General features: G+C 44.7%; 2 protein-coding genes across 2 annotated transcripts in view; one reads left to right on the forward strand and one right to left on the reverse strand.

Moving 5' to 3' along the window:
- Positions 1-430, reverse strand: part of LOC310779689 (lysosome-associated membrane glycoprotein 1-like) — a gene marked incomplete at its 5' end in the record, with an annotated part of 15,048 nt that extends 14,618 nt beyond the window's left edge. The window contains one exon of the mRNA XM_083640189.1: positions 409-430. Within this exon, the coding sequence (XP_083496315.1) occupies positions 409-430 (22 nt within the window). The remainder of the gene's footprint in view (positions 1-408) is intronic.
- Positions 431-4,314: 3,884 nt separating this feature from the next.
- ing2 (inhibitor of growth family, member 2) lies at positions 4,315-10,458 on the forward strand. The gene is made up of 2 exons (XM_083639862.1): positions 4,315-4,584; positions 6,629-10,458. Exons 1-2 carry the CDS (start codon positions 4,440-4,442, stop codon positions 7,327-7,329), a joined length of 846 nt encoding a protein of 281 aa, XP_083495988.1. The 5' UTR covers positions 4,315-4,439; the 3' UTR covers positions 7,330-10,458.
- Positions 10,459-19,637: the final 9,179 nt, after the last annotated feature.

The following is a 19,637-nucleotide window of genomic DNA, read 5'->3' on the forward strand; positions in this document are numbered from 1 at the left end:
TATCTTTCATGCAAAGCAAAAAAGACTAGAATAGTGCATAAAGCATGAATCAGCACAACAGTTTAAAAAAAAGTTAAAAAAGGAAGTTAAAAAAGAAGGGGGGAGGAAAGAAAAAGAAAATAAGACAGGAACATTGGACATCAACATTGTTTGGTTTCCTGATTGATCTTGATTTAGAAGGGAAAGGGGCAAAGATCAAGGCAAAGGTGAGGGGCATCGGGACAGCTTTTATTTTGAAAGCTGTGACCGGAAGTCCTGCAATTGATTCTAAATTGATAACTTGTATGAACAGCTCAGGAAACGAAACTGGGGTGATAGAAAGGAAAGCCAGCAGACATATGGGCCAAGAAATTGCTCAACAGCAAGCTGGAGTGCCAGTGGTCATGAGTTAAGTTGCGTGTTACGTACTACGACCAGAAAGGAAACCCATGCCTAAGGCCATGTTCAGACTAGGAGGCCAAATCTGATTTGTGAACTTTAATGACCTATTAATGATTCTATCCAGATTGGTTTTATGAGTCTGGATGCTCCAAGTCTGATTTGTGTCACTTGTCCCAAACCACATATGGAGGTAGTTTCCAATCTGCTTTCAACAAAATGTGACTTCAGTGTGGACGCGCTGATCATCCAAAGCAGATTTGAGTGTCTTTTGCAGGGGGCGGGGACTTGAAGAGCAGAGTGCAGACATGCAAACACTGCCAGAAACATTGTATGTTGGCTCATTGGCTCATTGTATCTGGACACACAGATCCGACTTGAACACTTGCCCAAATCAGATTTGTGGCAGTGCGGACACACTCCCAAATCAGATTTGGGAAACCAATCAAGATAATGATGATTAATGACTTTAGCAGCAAATCGGATTTGCCTGTAATGTGAACATGGCCTTTGTTGCTTTGTTAACTTGATTTATAGCCTATTGAAAACGTGCAGAAACGTCAAGGGATTGGAATCGGACTGAAAAAGTGACATTTTGGGCAATGAGTTCAATTGGGCATGAAATGAATGTTCTTCTTGATCTATCTTGTATCAAAAACACTTCACTTCATGGGCAAAGCTGAACCACCAACACAACATAATGTCAGTGAAGAAGAGACTTTCGTTTCATCACAACATCCACAGACATTTAAACTTAGGATTCAGTAGCGATAACAGCAGTATAGTAGTCTAGCCTAGTTGTAGTATTACAGGCCTATAAAATAATAATAATAATAATAAGAATAAGAATAATAATAAGAATAAGAATAAGAATAATAACAATAATAACAATAATAATAATAAAGTGTATCTCTATAGCACTTATCAGAACCAACGTTACAAAGTGCTTAACAATGAACATAAAACAACAATAAAAATATACAGTGTGTGAAAAAGCAGGTAAAAACCAGGCAGTAAAACACAATACATGAGAATAAAAGTAGACTAGATAAAGAGTAAAATAACAATAAAACAACATTTATATATATATATAAAAAAGTGAGAAGTGATTTAAAAGACGATACAGATTTGGCAGGCCGGAGTTCCTCGGGCGGGTCGTTCCACAACTGAGGAGCCCTAACAGCGAAAGTCCCCTTTAGTTTTTAACTTGAATAAAAGGTCAATAGTTGGTTATGCAGAGCAGAGGGCATCATAGCCTACTGGAAAGTGAAACGTAAATAACAGTGTGCCATTGTCATCTGGTTCCATGCAACATGCAAAAGAAACTGTGTTGGGGGACATTCCTCTGCAGATGATTGAATGAATGTGTATGGGAAATATAGGTGAAAATGAAAACGAAAATAAACAAACTGTATTTGTCTCATAAAGGATAGCTACAGTAGACACTTGTATGGAGTTGAACTTGAACAAAAGACAGAGTTCAGTGCACAGTTACGTTCAGAGACATTACCATTAGCCCTAGAGAGTATCAGCACTGTTGCAACGCGCAGCCAGCGGGTGGCCGGTTCGATTCCTGCTCCACCACCACTACCTGGAGCTCGGGGGAAGACCTGCTCAACAAGCAGATGTCATGGAGTGGTTTTGTATAGAGGGTGTAGCAGGTTTTCTTTGGATAGGCTGTAAGGTGTTCAGCTACAGCTACAGCTTTTTCTATGATCTTAGAGGTGGCGGGGAGGATGCTGATAGGCCTGTAGTTGCGTCACACATTTTTTGTGGTCTCCGATTCAATATTTGGGAGCAGCTGCCAGTGTGCGGACTCTATTTTGTATTAGTTACTTGCACTTCGGTCCTGCGCCTGGCTTTAACCCTTCACTGCTGGATGTGCGTGGCTTTTTGTACCTTTTAGGCCTGTAGTTGCTGACTTCCTTTCGGTCACCATATCATCACAACATGATTCCACGTAAAGATGATAAACGATAATATGGAATTATTGGCCAGCCCTACATTTAGGGTAACTAAAACAACCTTTAGGTTTAGGCAACAAACCTGGTTGGGGTTAGGGTTATGGTTTGGGTCGGGATTCGAACCAGGACTCAAACGGCTCCACCACTCCCACCCCTACTCCCTAGTGCACCTTTGACCTACTTAAACCTCAGACTGTTATGTCAAGACCACTGGGGGTCCCCGCGAGGCGACCTCCAGACGGTCCTTCAGCATATTACCTTTCACGTCGGCAATAATGACGCCGAGGGGGCGTGACAAATCGGTGTATTTTGACTCCCCGAAAGTGAGACCGGGTTGGGAATACAGCTAGATGTTTATTAAATGCGTTTAAAATCCAACTCTTAACATGTATGTTACATTCTGATGCCATGATAATTATTTTTAAAACACTTGCTTGTATTATCAATTAATTTTGTCTAAATACAGAATTTTATTGTCTGGACCAGAACCTGGAAAATACTAAAATCAAATTCCAGACCTTTCCATACTTTCCATACTTGTGTAGGAACCCTGAGTGATAGAAGAATATAAGTACAAGTAATAGTAGTAATGTTGTTATTAACATTATTGGAGAGGATGTGGACATTCCTTCACCTTGTGACACAGAAACAGGAACACACACACACACACACACACACACACACACACACACACACAGGTGGTTGAAATATGTGCTCTAAAGGAGGAACTTGAATATCTAGTTGTGTTCGTTGTCACGAGGTTGAGGTGAGCAAAAGCCCTGACCTAGTTAAGATACTGTAACGGCACAGGCAAGGCTGGTTTCGAACCCGAGGTCTCCAACTTACAAGCCCAACACGTTAACCATCCGACCAAAGGGACAATCCCTTTGGCCAAGGACCAATGTGCTCGCTTTATCCACCCAGACACCGGATCGCTACACTACCTCCACCTGTGGGAAGCGCAGGGACTACGCCTCCGATGACTGCGCGACCATCCCAACATCCCACTTCTCCAAGTCCACATCCCAGCGTTACAATACTTTAACATTGTTTTAAATTGTCAAAACACGAAAATTAAATGGCCAAAACACAACTACCGTATACACTATTATAAAAGGGAGCGTATGGGCATTGTTCTGTTTCAATTTTGTGATGAGAAGTTGTGACATCATCAGTGATGTCATAAGAGCAAGTGAACCTACACAGTGGGCGAGCTGCAGGGCGGGTGAGGGAGCAAGTGAGCCCGCACAGCGGTCGAGCTGCAGGGCGGGCGAGGCCGCGCAACGGCCGAGCTGCGTATGCGAGCTGCAGGGCCAGCTCGACGAGCTACAGGGCAGGCGAGCCCGCACAGCGGGCGAGCCTAGGAATCGAGCTGCCTAGTGTTTTAAATTGCCAAACACAAAGAGACGATAGCCTACTTTAACATAAATTGCGAAAACAGTTTGTCAGTTTAAACTGTGTTTACAGTTTTTTTAGAATGAGATTTTTTTTTAGAGTGAGTTTGTTAATGGTTTTTTTTTACAATGAGAATAGTTTCTTTACAGAAGCTCACAGATATCAATTCAAAAGAGAGACGGTTGAATATGTCACTTCTCAATTGTGCTGTTTAAAACGTTAAAGATAAACAAATATATATCAAAAGAACTTCAATTGAAGTTATTTTGATATATATATACAAAAATCTATAAATGCAAGCACTTTGTCTATTTATGTTCGTGGTGGGACCTAATAGCCTATGTAATAAATATACTTAGAAAAAAACGTATAATACTTTTGCTCAACCCTTTATTTAGATTTCCCAATCTCCTCTCCACCCCCACCCCCCCACCCCCCCCCCCCCCCCCACCTTCGGGAAAATTATGATAATGACTGGGCCCGCCTCCTGTGACGTTGACCGCGAGGAAACCGTTCCTTACCATAAAAGGAAAATACTCCCGCATGCGCAGTGGCTTGAGTTTTGTTTGAAGAAGAGATGAACTGCTGCTGCCTGGAACTGCCCTGCAAGCAAGCGGCGAAGTCGCCAAGCATTTGATTTTAACATTACATTTTTCTGATTTCCTCCATATTCGTTGAGCGCCTCTATGCATCGTAGGAACGATGTTGGGCCACCACTATCCAAACGCCGAGAAGTCACAACAACTGGTCAACTATGTAGAGGATTACCTGGAATGTGTGGAGTCCCTGCCTCTGGACATACAAAGAAATGTTTCTCTGCTTCGAGAAATAGATGCAAAGTACCAAGGTAATGCTATTGACGTGCTTTACCAACATTACAGCTGTGTGTGTGTGTGTGTGTTTCCATCTGGCAAGTTTGGACTGCGGTCTGCCCGGGTGTGTGCTGCATGGTGGAGCTTGTGTGCGTTTCCCGTTCTGCAAAAACCCACCGCTGATTGTAAGAGCTCAAATCTGCTGCGATCAACAACACCAGTGTGATCGACTACAATTTGGATCATCTGTGCTACCAAACAAAGTTAATGTTAGCCAACCCCTAGTTAGCATAACGCTAACACCCGATACATCCCGTTCTCAAAGTGTCGAACCAAACTCCGTTAAAAATCGGGTCATTTTACGCTTCATTCTATCGGCTAAGACAGAACACGACAGAAGACCTGTGAATCGGTCATGTGCAGCACTGTCAAATTCGGCATTCATATAATCCCACAGGCAGCACTGTATTGTAACAAAACGATCACTTTTAGAATTGTTCACGCTGCTCACTGCCCACCGTGCTGTATGTTACCGTGAGATGAGTGGGAATGACTTATGGAAGTGTGGGTCTATTGACATTAACTGCTGATTTGTGTATTGGGTATAAGCCGAAGTCGAATCCCAATGATTCGGGGAAATGCGCTATGACTTGGGATCCATTGCCGACGAGCATGCCAGACCTGACAGTATTCGACTGGCATGTTTTGAATGTAGTTGGTGCAGCGTTCCTACCTACCGAGAACAGGACGTGCTGATAAGCGACTTGTTTTGCTACCCAATTCGCAGCGACAGCCATTAATGTTCGCCTTGTTATTGTTTGTGTGATGTACAATAACGTTACTCGTGTATGATCCGATAACTCATCATCATTATGCGATATAGTATTATATTAAGTAGCCTGCCCTGAAAGTAGTTGGCTTTGCAGTCGTCTGTTTTGCTCTCATTGTTGCATGTTTAATTGGGAGGGTGTAGCATCCGTTCCCGGGTCAAAGCTATACTACACAACATTATCGACAGATGGACATGGGCGGCAGCTGTAGAGACAACGACGCCTTCAATGTGACTTGTTTTGAAGCGACATGACACCAAGCGTGCATCGGTACACGATATTCTTTTTCCCCATGATGGCGAAGGCATGACCCGCCCATCTCTGCCTCTAATTGGCTGACTGCACTCCTCTCGCCTGCTTTCCAGGCGAGCCTAACCTCGCGTCACCAGGCTCAAGAGCCTGAGCCTGGTACCATTACTACAGCCTAGGCTGGATGTTCCGGTCCTGTGTTCTGATCCGCAGTGTTTTCGTTCCCCCATATAAATGCAGCAGTAGGCAGCCTAACCTCGCCAGTCGCTACGAGTAAGAGAAAAAATAATAAGTATGGACATACCATACCAAAGTATTCAAAGAAATACTTGAAGAAACTTGCCGGATCCATAACATGACATCTTTGAAGCACTTTGGTTCCTATGTTCAAGGTTTTTGGCCCCAGACTAAGGCGAGCCTAGTCGGCAAAAAACCTCGTTCCGTGTCGTCCGGCTATGAGCGGAACACATCACCATCCGCCGGGAACCAAAGTGTAGCAAACAATTACGCTAAATCCTTACGTTCTGTTCAGAAAACATGGGCGATGCGAGTATAAGGCAGGGTAAACACACAGGACAACAAGTACAGAATACACTGCTACAGGACAAGGTGCAGTGCAATGTAGCAGATACAAGTAATAAAAACAAAATAACGAGGTAGGTTGCCGTTCGCCAAGAGGCAAGGCTCAACTCAGGTCGAAGGCCAGGGAGAAAAGGTGCGTTTTGAGTAGGGATTTAAACGCCTCGAGGCTCTGAGCAGATCGAATACGGAGGGGGAGGTTGTTCCATGGTTGTTCAATGGTAACTCATTGTCTCTGGCTTTTGTATGTAGGCTAGCCCTTGTGTCACCATATGAGACCATATGAGAATAATAAAGTAACAGTCCCAGTTTGCAATGCATCCCCTGCCTTACACTCAGCTCACTTGCTCCTTCTCATGCTTCACACTCACTTTCAGTCATTTGTGGCCCTCACCCCCCACTCTGTATCTTTACTCTCCAGAGGTGCTGAAGGAGGTGGATGAGGTGTTCGAGAGGTACAGTGGCGAGCAGGACGCGGCTCAGCGGAAGCGGCTGCAGACCCAGCTGCAGCGAGCCCTGATCGTCAGCCAGGAGCTGGGCGACCAGAAGATCCACGTGGTCACCCATATGACGGAGCTGGCGGAGACCCGCTCTCGGCAGATGGACTCCCACTCCCTGTGCCTGCAGGAGCCCGGCGAGGCCGAGCCGGTCCCCGTAGCGGAGCGGCGCACCCCCGTCCAGGAGCCCCCGGCCCCCGAGCGCGCCTCCGCCCGGCGCCCGCGGCGCCAGCGCAACAGCGAGAGCCGCGACTCCCTGCCCTCGGCTAACGGCTCCTTGGCGGATGACCCGGGGGAGGAGCTGCCCGTCTCGCAGCCCCGAGAGAAAAAGTCCAAGTCGGCAAAGAAGAAGAAGCGCAAGTCCAAGCAGGAGCGGGACGCCTCGCCCGTTGACTTGGCCATCGACCCCAACGAGCCCACCTACTGCCTCTGCGAGCAGGTGTCCTACGGCGAGATGATCGGCTGCGACAATGAGCAGTGCCCCATCGAGTGGTTCCACTTCTCCTGCGTGGGGCTCACCTACAAGCCCAAGGGCAAGTGGTACTGCCCCAAATGCCGAGGGGACAACGAAAAGACCATAGACAAAAGCCTAGACAAGAACAGAAAAGACCGCCGGTCGAGGTAGTGACCGGGCTGGTCTTCGATTGCCCCTTCCTCCTCTCCGGGTTGCTCTTGACCTTTGACCTGAGGGTTAAGACTATCTGATGTAGTTCATAACAGCACACGAGATGTTGTGAGAGCAAATCGAACACTATATTAGTAGCAGCGCTTATTAAATATTAATCAAGGACTCGTGATCGAACTTGTGCTGTTACATCACTGATTATTCCCACTGGCTATAACTGTTTATTATAGTCTGAGGAGTCCAGTCGCTGTAAGAATCATCAGCCCCAAGCTGCCATGTCCCCTAACTGTATTGTAGAGTTGGGTCCATGTCCCCTAACTGTATTGTAGAGTTGGGTCCATGTCCCCTAACTGTATTGTAGAGTTTGGTCCATGTCCTCTAACTGTATTGTAGAGTTGGGTCCATGTCCCCTAACTGTATTGTAGAGTTGGGTCCATGTCCCCTAACTGTATTGTACAGTTGGGTCCATGTCCCCTAACTGTATTGTAGAGTTTGGTCCATGTCCTCTAACTGTATTGTACAGTTGGGTCCATGTCCCCTAACTGTATTGTAGAGTTGGGTCCATGTCCCCTAACTGTATTGTACAGTTGGGTCCATGTCCCCTAACTGTATTGTAGAGTTGGGTCCATGTCCCCTAACTGTATTGTACAGTTGGGTCCATGTCCCCTAACTGTATTGTCGAGTTGGGTCCGGTGTACGAGCTTAAACCGGGTTGATTTTATGCAAACTGACTCTACCGGCATTTGTCTTGATGTCTGTAGTTGTAGACATAACGTAATGTAGCTGTAGACAGGTAGCTACAGACATAACGCTGAAGTTTTTGAACTGACGTCGTGAACTGTGACAATCATGATTTAAATAAACACACTTCCACATGTTCATGCAAAATGTATTTCCAAAAAGTACTAGTGAAAAAAAAAGTCATAACCGGGGACGCGTGCGAGCAACTGAGCACTGGAAACTGAATGTAGCAAATGGAAACTAGCAAGTATTAGCTAGTCAATTAGCGCACAGAAAAACACTTTTCTCAGCAACCGTGCAATGGATTTAAAAACTGATTTCACTTTTGAAAGCGGCGTAACTTGTTCATGATAATTAGCTATTGTTTCAGTAACTGGTGTTTTTAGAGATCGTTGGTTACATGAATAGCCATAAAGTACGCGCAGCTGGGGATTTGCTAGAAACCGACGAACACAGACAAGGCAACATGTAACCACTGCAGGAATAAAGTCATGGCAAACTGTGAGCCACTACACTCTCTCCTTGTTGTTAGTACAGTCTATATGCCATGGTGTTTATTGGAGGTTGGCAAACCAGTTTAGAGTAAGGAAGTAAAGTACCGGTAACTGCACTGGAGTCGCTGTCATTCATGGAATCTGATTACATCCCACTCTGCTGAGTCAAGTGCGACACCTAGTGGTAAAATGCTGTCTACCGGTTTGGTGTGGTTTTTGGTTAGCCTGGTAAACCAGCCGGTCACGTGAACTCACATTTCATTTTTGTTTCTACCAGACCATCTGGCCTCAAGCCCTGGGAGGGTGTTTGCAGAAACTGCAAAGCGTACTAGCCAATCAGCGGCCCGCGTCGTGGTTGACATCGTAACCGGCCAATCGGGAACGCCGCTAGCAAAACCGTAATGGCCATCTCCGTGCTTGTCCGCCTCGAGCAGTAACGTCAACCTTAACCTGCATAAAGTGCAGTTATTGCAGAAATAGACGCGATAACAACAATTAAACAAGTACAGCAGTATGCAACAGTAGACTTTCCTGCCCGGAAAAGTTGTTTTTGCCATTCTCCCAAGTGGATTTGGATTTGACTGGATCCAACGCTGATTGGCTGAAGGAGTTGTCTGTCAAGGCAAGTACACCTGCCCAACGTCCGCCCACTGCTAACACTTGAGGCCAGACAGTCGGTAGAACTGAAATGTGAGTTCAGGTGAGCGACTGGTTTACCAGGCTAGTTTTTGGTACAGTATAACATCAAATCGGTGTGAACATTTTAAAACCGGCCCAACTCTACTTTATTCTTTAGCCTTTTCTGTGAGACAATTTTAATTTTTATATGAGTGACAAAGTATCTCACCATCTTTTGGTTTATGATGTTTTTCTTTTGATTTCCTTTTTCTGTACATGGTCCTAATCTAATATAAAGTTAAGCCTACTAATTATAGTCATTATGTAATTATGTTTGTACTTTATTTCAACTCACAAAACAGCATTCCTAAATTGATCTCAAATATTTAAAATCAGTGACTGTCTATATACAATTATGAGGTGAGTGAATTCTATGTATGGCTTATAGAGAATAACCATAAGACGTTAAATGTGAGGTAGGCTTTAAACTCAGGAGCTGAGTGTTGATGGGACACTGATGTTTGTGGACATTCTCCATGTTGTCACTGGCTTAAATATCACTATTGTGTAAATTTCTTTTATATTCATTAAAACAAAGTTATACAGAAATTTAGTGACAAATCCCTCATCTTTACTCCCACCTACTTATAAACATTTTTGGTCAACGTTTTCGTTTTCTCCTTATTTCAGGAAATAATGTATTGAAATGATCACATCCATGTGTTTTTATTTATTTTGTATTTGTATTTTGTATACTTTATTATCCCTGTGGCCAAATGTATCCTCTGCATTTGGACCATCCTATAGGCTACTGGGTACCTACCTACCTAGGAGCAGTGGGCAGCCGCAGTGCAGCGCCCGGGGACCAGCTCCAGTTCACTTGCCAGTGCCTTGCTCAGGGGCACTGACAAGAGTATCAACCCTAACATACATGTCTTTGACAGGAGTATTGTATTTGTATATTCTGGATGTCCATTTTCATAACTCTCTAACTGAGGCTCAAACCCTCAACCTCAAAACTGTCGTTTAGCTGTCAAACTGTGAGCCACTGAGTCTCACAACATCAAGTCATTTCTGCCAGAGCGTTTCAGTCTTCACTTGAGAAGTTCTTCTAAGTCCAAGCTTTCACTGAGGCTCAACCCCAAACCTCCAAATTGTGGTGTGGCCATATGTGTCATTTCCAATGGGGACATGTCGAAGACCACTTTTTTGGACGTGTGTGTCTCTTTCACTGTTTTATATTGCTTCTTGTTTGACGCAGCACTCCTATTGTTTGACTCCCTGGGTAAATAAATCTGCCAACGGGAGCTACAGTGTGTGGCCTCTCTTTTCTATTTCACTGCTGTTTTTATTGGGCCCAGCACCTGCCTTGAAGACCGGTTTTTTACCGTTTTACAATGGGCACATGTCCCCACTACTTTTCAACACAAAGTGACACCCTTGTGTACTCAGATGAAAATTGGTAATTAGTTACTAGTTACTTCTCTCAAGAAGTAATTTAATTACAGGGAAAGTAACTTTTGCGTTACTTTTAAAAGTCTGCTTCGATTGTTATTAATGCACACATTATGTTAAGTGTTCCTGTGCCACAGTGTGGCATTGAACATTCACTTATTGGGGAGGCTTATAGCCTATCAAGGTCATTAGCCTCGGGCTTATAGCATATCAAGGTCATTAGCCTCTGGGGCTTATAGCCTATCAAGGTCATTAGCCTCTGCGGCTTATAGCTAGTGTCCTCTAGAGAGAGAGTGGCGTCAGCGGAGGACCAAAATGCGAGACTCATTAGCCAATGAACAGCCAGGAATGGGTCTCACGCTACTTTTGCATGCTAAAATAAAGCTGATAATGTACAATTTGATTCAAGGGGGAAAACCCTCTTTCAGAGTACAACACACACTGTCTATTTTGCTGCAACTCGACAGTGCTGCTTAATCCAGGACCTTACTTCCTGGAACTCTTGAGAGTAAAAAACTGGTCCATTGGAGTGAACGGAGATGTCGGGACTCTTCTATCTACACGGCTCTGCTTATAGCCTATCAAGGTCATTAGCCTCTGGGGCTCTGGCTGCAGCTGCAGCTCTCTCGCCGGACTAGGTCTGAGGATCAGAAACCGGATAATCCTCTGAAGTTGTCCGTTATTTTCATGTCCTAAAGTAACTAGTAACTAGCCCAGTTACTATTTTAGTAACTGTAACTGAGTTACTAAATTTGAAAAGTAATTCGTTAGATTACTAGTTACTGCAAGAAGAAGTTAAGTTACAGTAACTAGTTACTCCCAACAGGAACCCTGTAGAACAAACCCCCTTGTTACAATTCTTGTTTCTTCACAGCAAACATCAAAGCGTTGAGAATCAGAGTCAGATTGACTGTTTGCAGGTTCACTCAGGTTTTATGTGACAGAGAAGATCTGCACCATGTTTAAAGCAGACATGTGATAGGAGGTTGAAGAGTGTGTTGAAAATTGAAAGAGTTGGAATCATTCCTGAACCTGCATGTTTTTTTATGATAAACTCAGCTCCTGTATAGAGTGTCATTTCTAGAAAACCACAACCCTCAAATGTTGACTGGATAAATGTCTTTTTGCACATTATTATTATTATATTATTATCATCATCATTATGTAGTAATAATAATTATTCATAATAATTAACCAACAAAATAAAACTATACAATCTGTAAGTTTTTCCATGATAAGAATTGTTTTAATCGTTTAGTTGAAATAGAGATTTTGTTTTTACTACATACACGACACAGATTAAACACTAAGATCACACAGGTCACCTTTCATCCTAAGTCCTCAAATGTCAAAACATTCCTACAGACCTGTACTTTTCACTACAAACTAACATTTTGGTCCAAGCCATACTGTAACACTGTTTGCCTAAGAAACACATTCCGCCGCTGGATCGTTGAAGGCGTCCCCAGCAAATGGATGAATTGTTAAACCATTATTTCATTTGCAAGCAGTTAACACAGTTAGAGAATGTGGAAGACTGACTGTTCTGAATCAGTATGATCAGAACTTCTGATCATAGTTTCCCTGTTATCTCTCTACCTGCAATACATTCATGGAATTATGAACTAAATCACATGCAACAATAAAAAATATTCTCAGATTTGGGTCAGTCAGAGATACAAAATCTTGGGCGTCCGGGTAGTGTAGCGGTAGATTCCCTGACTACCAACACGAGGGTCGCAGGTTCGCGCGCCCTTGTTACCTCCAGCTTGGTCGGGTGTATACAGGCACAATTGGCTGTGTCCGGGTGGGAAGCCAGATTAAGGGTATGTGTCCTGGTCGCTGCCCTAGCGCCTCCTCTGGTCGGTCGGAGCGCCTGTTCGGGGCGGAAGGGAACTGGTGGGAATAGCGTGATCCTCCCACGTGCTACGTCCTGCCGGTGAAGCTCCCCGCTGTCAGGTGAGAAGAAGCAGCTGGCAACTGCATGTGTCGGAGTAAGCATGGTGCTAGTCTACAGCTCTCCCCAGATCGGCAGAGGGGGTGGAGCAGTACAATTGGGGAGAAAATCGGGGGGGAATCGGAACAAGAAAAAAAAATCAAGCACACCCTATGAGTCCTCTTCCTCGCTGCTACTGGACTCTCCGAACAGGTCTTCCCCAGTGGAGGCTTGCGTGCTCGGGGTGAGGGTCTGGGATGTGGGTCTGACTGTGATGAGGGTGGGGCTGTGGCTGAGGCCCAGGAGCACGGAGGTCCCTGGCCCCTCCAGTGGCATCACACTCTGGACAGGGGTGTCCAGAGTGAGCACAGCCAGGACTCTGCACGCCTCCAGGTCCCATAGGCTCAACTGTCCTAGATGATCAAAGACCACAGCAACGTATTACTCAATTGGTTAAACTAGTGCAGCATCCACACACCATGCTCTCCCACTCTTCACACCCCCCCCCCCTCCCCCTGCTTGCAACCCCCCCCCCCCCCCCATTTGGTTGAATTGCATGAAATTCAACACTGCACTTTCTCGGGTCCACAGCAGCACACACACCAAGTTCCAAGTCAATCGGATCAACGGTACGAAATTCGGTACCGCGCGCCGTCGGGTTCCCAGCAGCGCACCCTCCGAGTTTGAAGTCGATTGGACGAATGGTTCTCGAGCTAAACCGCTTTTTGAAATGCAGCTCTCCACTCTGCCAGGGTCCCAGCCGTGCAGCATTGTTGTCTCTGCAAGAGACCCTGACGTCTTGGTACTGCTGATCACCTTCTCCCCACATGATGCCATGCCAACAACTCTGAATGAAGGCAGGGATGGCGAAGGAAATAAAGTTCGCTCAAAACTGCTTCCAGGTTTTGATGCTCTGACTGGGAGCGACTCAACCTTGTACATTGCTGGACAATGGACATACAAAGAAGACATGCTGGGATGTGTTTGTAGAGCATAACCATCTGCTTAAGGTTGGCTTGGCGAACGTTCTGAACTTAGTGACCACACCATTCGGGATGCAGAAGTGTTTTTAGGCAAATTGTATGGTGCAATGAATGCTGACAACATCAATGAAGTTCGTATAAGGCCTATATGCATGTTTCTGGTCCCCTTTGATAGGTAACAAGTGAAGCAATATGAATCCTGTGTGAGTAAACCTGCATCTATTGCCATTCTAGAGTAAATGGAGAAACCAGGCTACTGAAGTCACAGTTAACAAAAACACACAGACTCCTAGAAGCACAACACGGTTCAGCCTGAACGAACAAGGGGCGGCTGTGGCTCCTCCAGTCCGCATGTCGAAGTGTCCTTGGGCAAGAGACACTGAACCTCAAATTGCTCCCAATGGTGTGTGAATTTGTTGAATAAGCAGCACATTGTATAGCGCTTTGGATAAAAGCGCTATATATAAATGCAGTCCATTTACCATTCAAGGATGAGAGACTGGAGAAAGAGCCACCGGCAAAGACATTCCATGAGCCAGTGAAAAGCAACTTGCTGAATACATTCAGTGATAATTATGTGTAAGAAGAGAGAAGTGAGATGAAGCGCGAGGGCAGACAGGTCTTTGGACGCGTCGAAGTGATGGCACAAGGGTGCAGAGGAGATCCTTGGACCATTCCCCTGGGTCCTGTCCACCTGGGTCCTGTCCACACCAGATGGATTGCTGAGGAAGACAAATGATGCTACTTTGCCCACAAAGGTGCAGAAAAATGTAGCAGTAGCAGAGCGACTCCCAGGGAACTCTGCTGACAGTGGTTGATGGAATTAACCTGATCCAAAGTGAAAGTGAAAGGAAAAAATGTTCACTCCCAAGATGTATGTGTGTTGCAAATGGCCTCAGGTGTACTGACGTGTAGACTGGCAGACTGTGAGAACCTCAGAGAGTGTGGAAGGTTCTGATAAAGATGAAGATGTGGAACACTGGAAGACTTGGAAATGAGTGTGATTATTAGGTTATTAAAGTATGTAAAACAAAGTATGATTTTTTTTGTAGTTTTGTATTATTATTCATTTTTTATATACATGGTCTAAATGCGGTTTCAGAGGCTTTTCCACCCTGACAAGAATACAAATGTGAAAACACACACACACACAGACACACAGACACACACACACACACATACCACACACACAAGCTGTAAATTGACACCCCTATGCAAACACTTCCTGAGATGAAAACACACCACACACACTCGCGCACGCGCACACGCACACACGCACACACACACACACAGGTTTTTAGCACCTGAGTGTGACGATGACGAACACACCCTTCAGTCTTGTCTGAACACAATTCTTTCCATTCCTTGATCATAGATTTCTGCTGACATCACACAAGTATTGCGGCGCCATCTTGAGGACAAATTCGAAACAAGATGCCCTCTTTTGCTGCAATGGTGTTAATATCTCAAAAACCGTTTTTGAGAATATAGACGATTCATTTGAATTTGATGGCCACCCGTATTTATTTGAGCCGGTCCGGAATAACGTTATATGGATTACAAGGAGCGGGAGGGAACAGGAACTAAACAGCAGAGTCAGGGTTGAACCAAGGTAAACAACGCGCATCGTTCATTTTCTGTCATTTTATCTATGATGTAATAACGATATGTGCCGCTGCGTATCAGAGAATAAGATATTTACAAGATGTAAACACAACCATTTCAGATGCCCCGTTTTCAGGTCACAGTTCAAAACAAATTATCGTTCATTGCAAGGGAATCAAACCGGACTCATCAGTGTGACTTAAAAATCCTATTTAAAGCTGGAAATAAGGTCCAGGTTGTAAAAAAAAAAACAGAATTCTCCTTTAAATCAGCTGTACACACAGCACTGTCTAACTTCTATCTGTGTGGACATGTTGCTGCAGTGTTTGTATGTGCAAAATGCCTTGTTATCAACGGTTATTGCTAACGATGGCTAGCCTGGCTAGCGACCGGATCTGACTCGTTTAAACGGATGTGACGCAATTCAACAGTGAACTTCCCAGTTTGTTTGCGATAAAGGAACGGGCCATTAGTTACTAGTCAGTCACTAGTCTGACTATCCATGGTGCCGCTGCTTTGCGACTCAAGACAAGCACGTCATCAGTTAAGACACACTTTCAAGTAGGTATGCCTGCCCTGCCCCAATGTTGGGCAAGTTACTTTCAAAATGTAATATACTACATATTACTAGTTACTTTCATTTGAAAGTAATAAGTTGCTTTACAATATTACTGTCTGTGTAGAGTAACTCATTACTTATAACACTACTTTTGCATTACTTTCACCAAAATAACTGCAGTAGCAGAATGACATCGCCGCCCCGGGACCATCCCCAAAAATAATTTATACCATCTTCAAGTCAGTGCAAACCATCCAAAATTCTAAAATGTTATCCCTTTTATTTGTTATTGTCATCGATAGGGGTTATTTGCATAAAAACACACAATTTGATTAGGAAATTATTGTATCTTTATTTAAATATGTGCTTTGATTAAAACTAAGTAACTCAATTTGTAACTTGTGTTACTTGACAGAGTAACTGGTATAATATTACTGAAATCATAATTGTAATGAGTTATATTACTGAGTTACTGCTAAAAGTAATATATTACATGTAATACGTTACTTTTGTAATGAGTTACCCGCACCACTGCCCTGCCCTCTGCACTGGGCTGCTGCGCCAGGCTAGCTGCCAGCACATACGGTATGTATAGAAAAAGGGTATTCCAGTTCAAAGAGAGCCTGCTTTGAACAGTCCTTCCATAGACTTATACGGGTACTAAAAAGTTGTGTGGTGCGTGGTCCTCAAGATGGGGGCCACAACAAAAATGTCACGTGACTGAAACCCACGAATAGGAGCTTTAATTACCGTAACCAACTCCGGTTCCTACCTGACAGCAGAATGGCTTTGGCTCCTCCCTCGGTCATGTAGACTTTACTGGATACTCCAATTATTAGGTTCCCATAGCCCGAGATGCTCTTATGGTTTCTCTTGAAGGGATCCCACACTTTCAGTCTGTCAGAGGGAAGATGGACAGGACTCGTATAAGAAGAAGAGTCAATTCATGCTCAACTTTGGAAACTCGGTATAGAGGGTTTTCAGGTGATGTAGGCTCTGGTGGCCATATTGGATGTCTAAGCTGTCAACAGCTGATTGTGTTTCTAAATGTACAACAGAGGTGACAAGGCTGTTTTTGACTTGGAAATGATCATTTTTGGCACTGCACTGATATATTTTGTGTTTATGTAAGCTTGTTAGTTAGCCAGCTAACCACCACTGTCTTGTAAACACCTCTGATTTGCACACTAGCTAATGTATCTAACACTAGCGTCAACACTAGCGATAGTAGTGCATATAGTCACAAGACAAAGTTATGAGAGCAAACAAAAACAATGCATTCAAAGTAAATACATAGATCTTGGCCTGTTGGCAGCTAGGAAATGCATAGCTTTAAATTGGAAAGCATCCAATCCCCCAGCTGTAGTTCACTGGTGGAATGAACTCTCAAGCTACCATACGTTGGATAACATTTACTACAAGAGCAAAGGCAGATTCTTAGACATCCCCAAAATATGGCAACCACATACAGAGTTTGACTTTAAGAACTTTTTACCCCAGTGTCATTAGGCTTATCAGGATAGGAGCTGAATGCATTGTTTTTGTTTGGTTGTTTGTCCAATAGTCTTGTTTGTTCTTGGATTATTGTGTATCTTATGCAGTTTTCTTGTTTTGTTTTGTTGTGTTTTGATGTTCTTTGCAGGGGATATGGGATATGGGATATGATAGTCCATGTATGTCGTGTAAATACCTCATGTTCTTTCTTAAAGATTTTTTTTTTCCCCCGACTAGTCGACTAGTAAAATTCACTAGTCGTGAATGCCCTAACACACACACGCGCACACACACACGCGCACACACAAACACACACACACACACACACACACACACACACACACACACACACACACACACACACACACACCTGCTGACAGTGTGCCAGCTACCCCTCTGGGACCAAGGAGAGAGCTCTCTCTTTCCTCTCTCCTCTCTACTGCCTCTCCTCTCCTCTCTCCCCCTCTCTACTCTTCTTTCTCCCTCTCTCCTCTCTCCCTCTCTCTACTCTCCTCTCTCCCTTCTCCCTCTCTACTCTCTCTACTCTCTCCTCTCTACTCCTCTCACCCTCTCTACTCTCTCTCTACTGCCTCTCTCCTCTCTACTCTCTTTCCCTCTCTCCTCTCTACTCTCTTTCCCTCTCTACTCTCTCTCTACTGCCTCTCTCTCCTCTCTCTCCCTCTCTCCCTCTCTATTGCCTCTCTCTCTCTCTCTCTCAAGACCAGGAAGACCGCTTCAGAAGGCAGATAAATGAGCAGTGTTGGTGGACCCCTCTGGGGCACGCAGCGACAGGCGGCTCCATGATGCCATCTGTTTGTGGCATCATCAGTGATGTCATAATTCAAGGATTGTGATGTTATCAGTGACGTCACGAGCCAATTGTGATGTCATCAGTGATGTCACTCGAGCAATTGTGATGTCATCAGTGATGTTATAAATCCTTTCTGGCTGAGGCTACAATATATAAGTGGTGGAAGATGCAAGGAAAGCCATAAAAAGAAGAAGCCGCTGCTTGCGTACGATAATTTCCCTCCAAAAACTCAGGTACGATAATTCAACATTTCCCACCTGGCAACACTGATACTGCCTTCTGTTTGAGACACAGCATACAAGTCAGTGTGGTACAGTGACACATCTGAAGGAATGGCTGTTCAAGCAGAGCATGGTGACACGCAGCTCCATGATGCCGCCGGGGCAGGAGACCTGGACACACTGAGGAGCCTGCTGCAGGAAGACCACTTCAGAAGGCTGATCAATGAGCGGTGTTTTTATGGGTGGAGGACCCTTCTGGTGAACGCAGCCTGGAGGGGTCATGCTGCCTGTGTGGACTACCTGATCACACAGGGAGCACAGGTAGACCTAGATGATGAGTATAACTACACGCCTCTCTACTCTGCCGTGTACAACGGTCACCTGGACTGTGTCCGGATCCTCCTGGAAGCCGGGGCCGACCCTAACAGAATCATACGCGGCTCACGCACCCTGACCCCTCTCTACATCAGTGCTACACACAACCGCCTGGACTGCTTCCACCTGCTGCTCCAGGCTGCTGGCGTTCTGACCCGTGATGTGGCTTCTCGCCTGCTGGATAAGGTGCTGTATAACAGGTATAACATGGCCTCCATCCAGCTGCTGCTGGACCACGGTGCTGACCCGGCCCTGGTGACCACAGAGCAGGCATGGCTGGAGGAGAGGGCGGATCCTGAGGCTCTCAGGGTCTTTCTGGAGGCCAAGAGATGTCCTCGCAGTCTGGCCCACGTGTGTCAGATCCGGATCCGCCAAGTGCTGGGCACACATCGCCTGAACCAAGTCCACTCCCTACCACTAACACAAGTGATGAAGGACTTTGTGCTCCACCAAAACTGACTTGAAACTTGAAGGGAGTCAGTTTATTTCATTTCATTTCCTAGATTTAGTTCTTCAGTGACTGTGTTTCAAACAAATCCACGACCAGAGATTATATACCATCAGCATACACCACCTGTAGCCAATATTAATATGATGTGAGGTTCAATTAGCTTTGCACAGAAACAACTGGGAGAAATACTTTTTACTTTTATACTTGATTACATTTCAGAGCCTGTAATTGTTTTACTTTTACTTGATTAAACACGTTGAATCAGTACTTCTACTTTTACCAGAGTCTTTATTTAGACAAGTAACTGTACTTCTACTCAGGTAAAGAAAAGAGTGTGTGTACTTAACTTAGGGATAGTTCGGTTTGTTTGAAGTGGGGTCCTATCAGCTAGTTCGATACATATAACTGGAGTAGGTACAGTGGTCTGCAGGCTGGGCGCATTGTGTATCGAGAGCCGACACTCAGAGCAGCAGCCAAACCAGCTTTTTCTCTGTAAGTACGTGGGGTCAACAACTAAAACGCAATTTAGCCACCTAAAACAACGCCCACCTAAACAAATCGATAT

The sequence above is a fragment of the Poromitra crassiceps genome (genome assembly GCF_964638095.1).
Source record: "Poromitra crassiceps genome assembly, chromosome: 7".
Classification (NCBI taxonomy): domain Eukaryota; kingdom Metazoa; phylum Chordata; class Actinopteri; order Beryciformes; family Melamphaidae; genus Poromitra; species Poromitra crassiceps.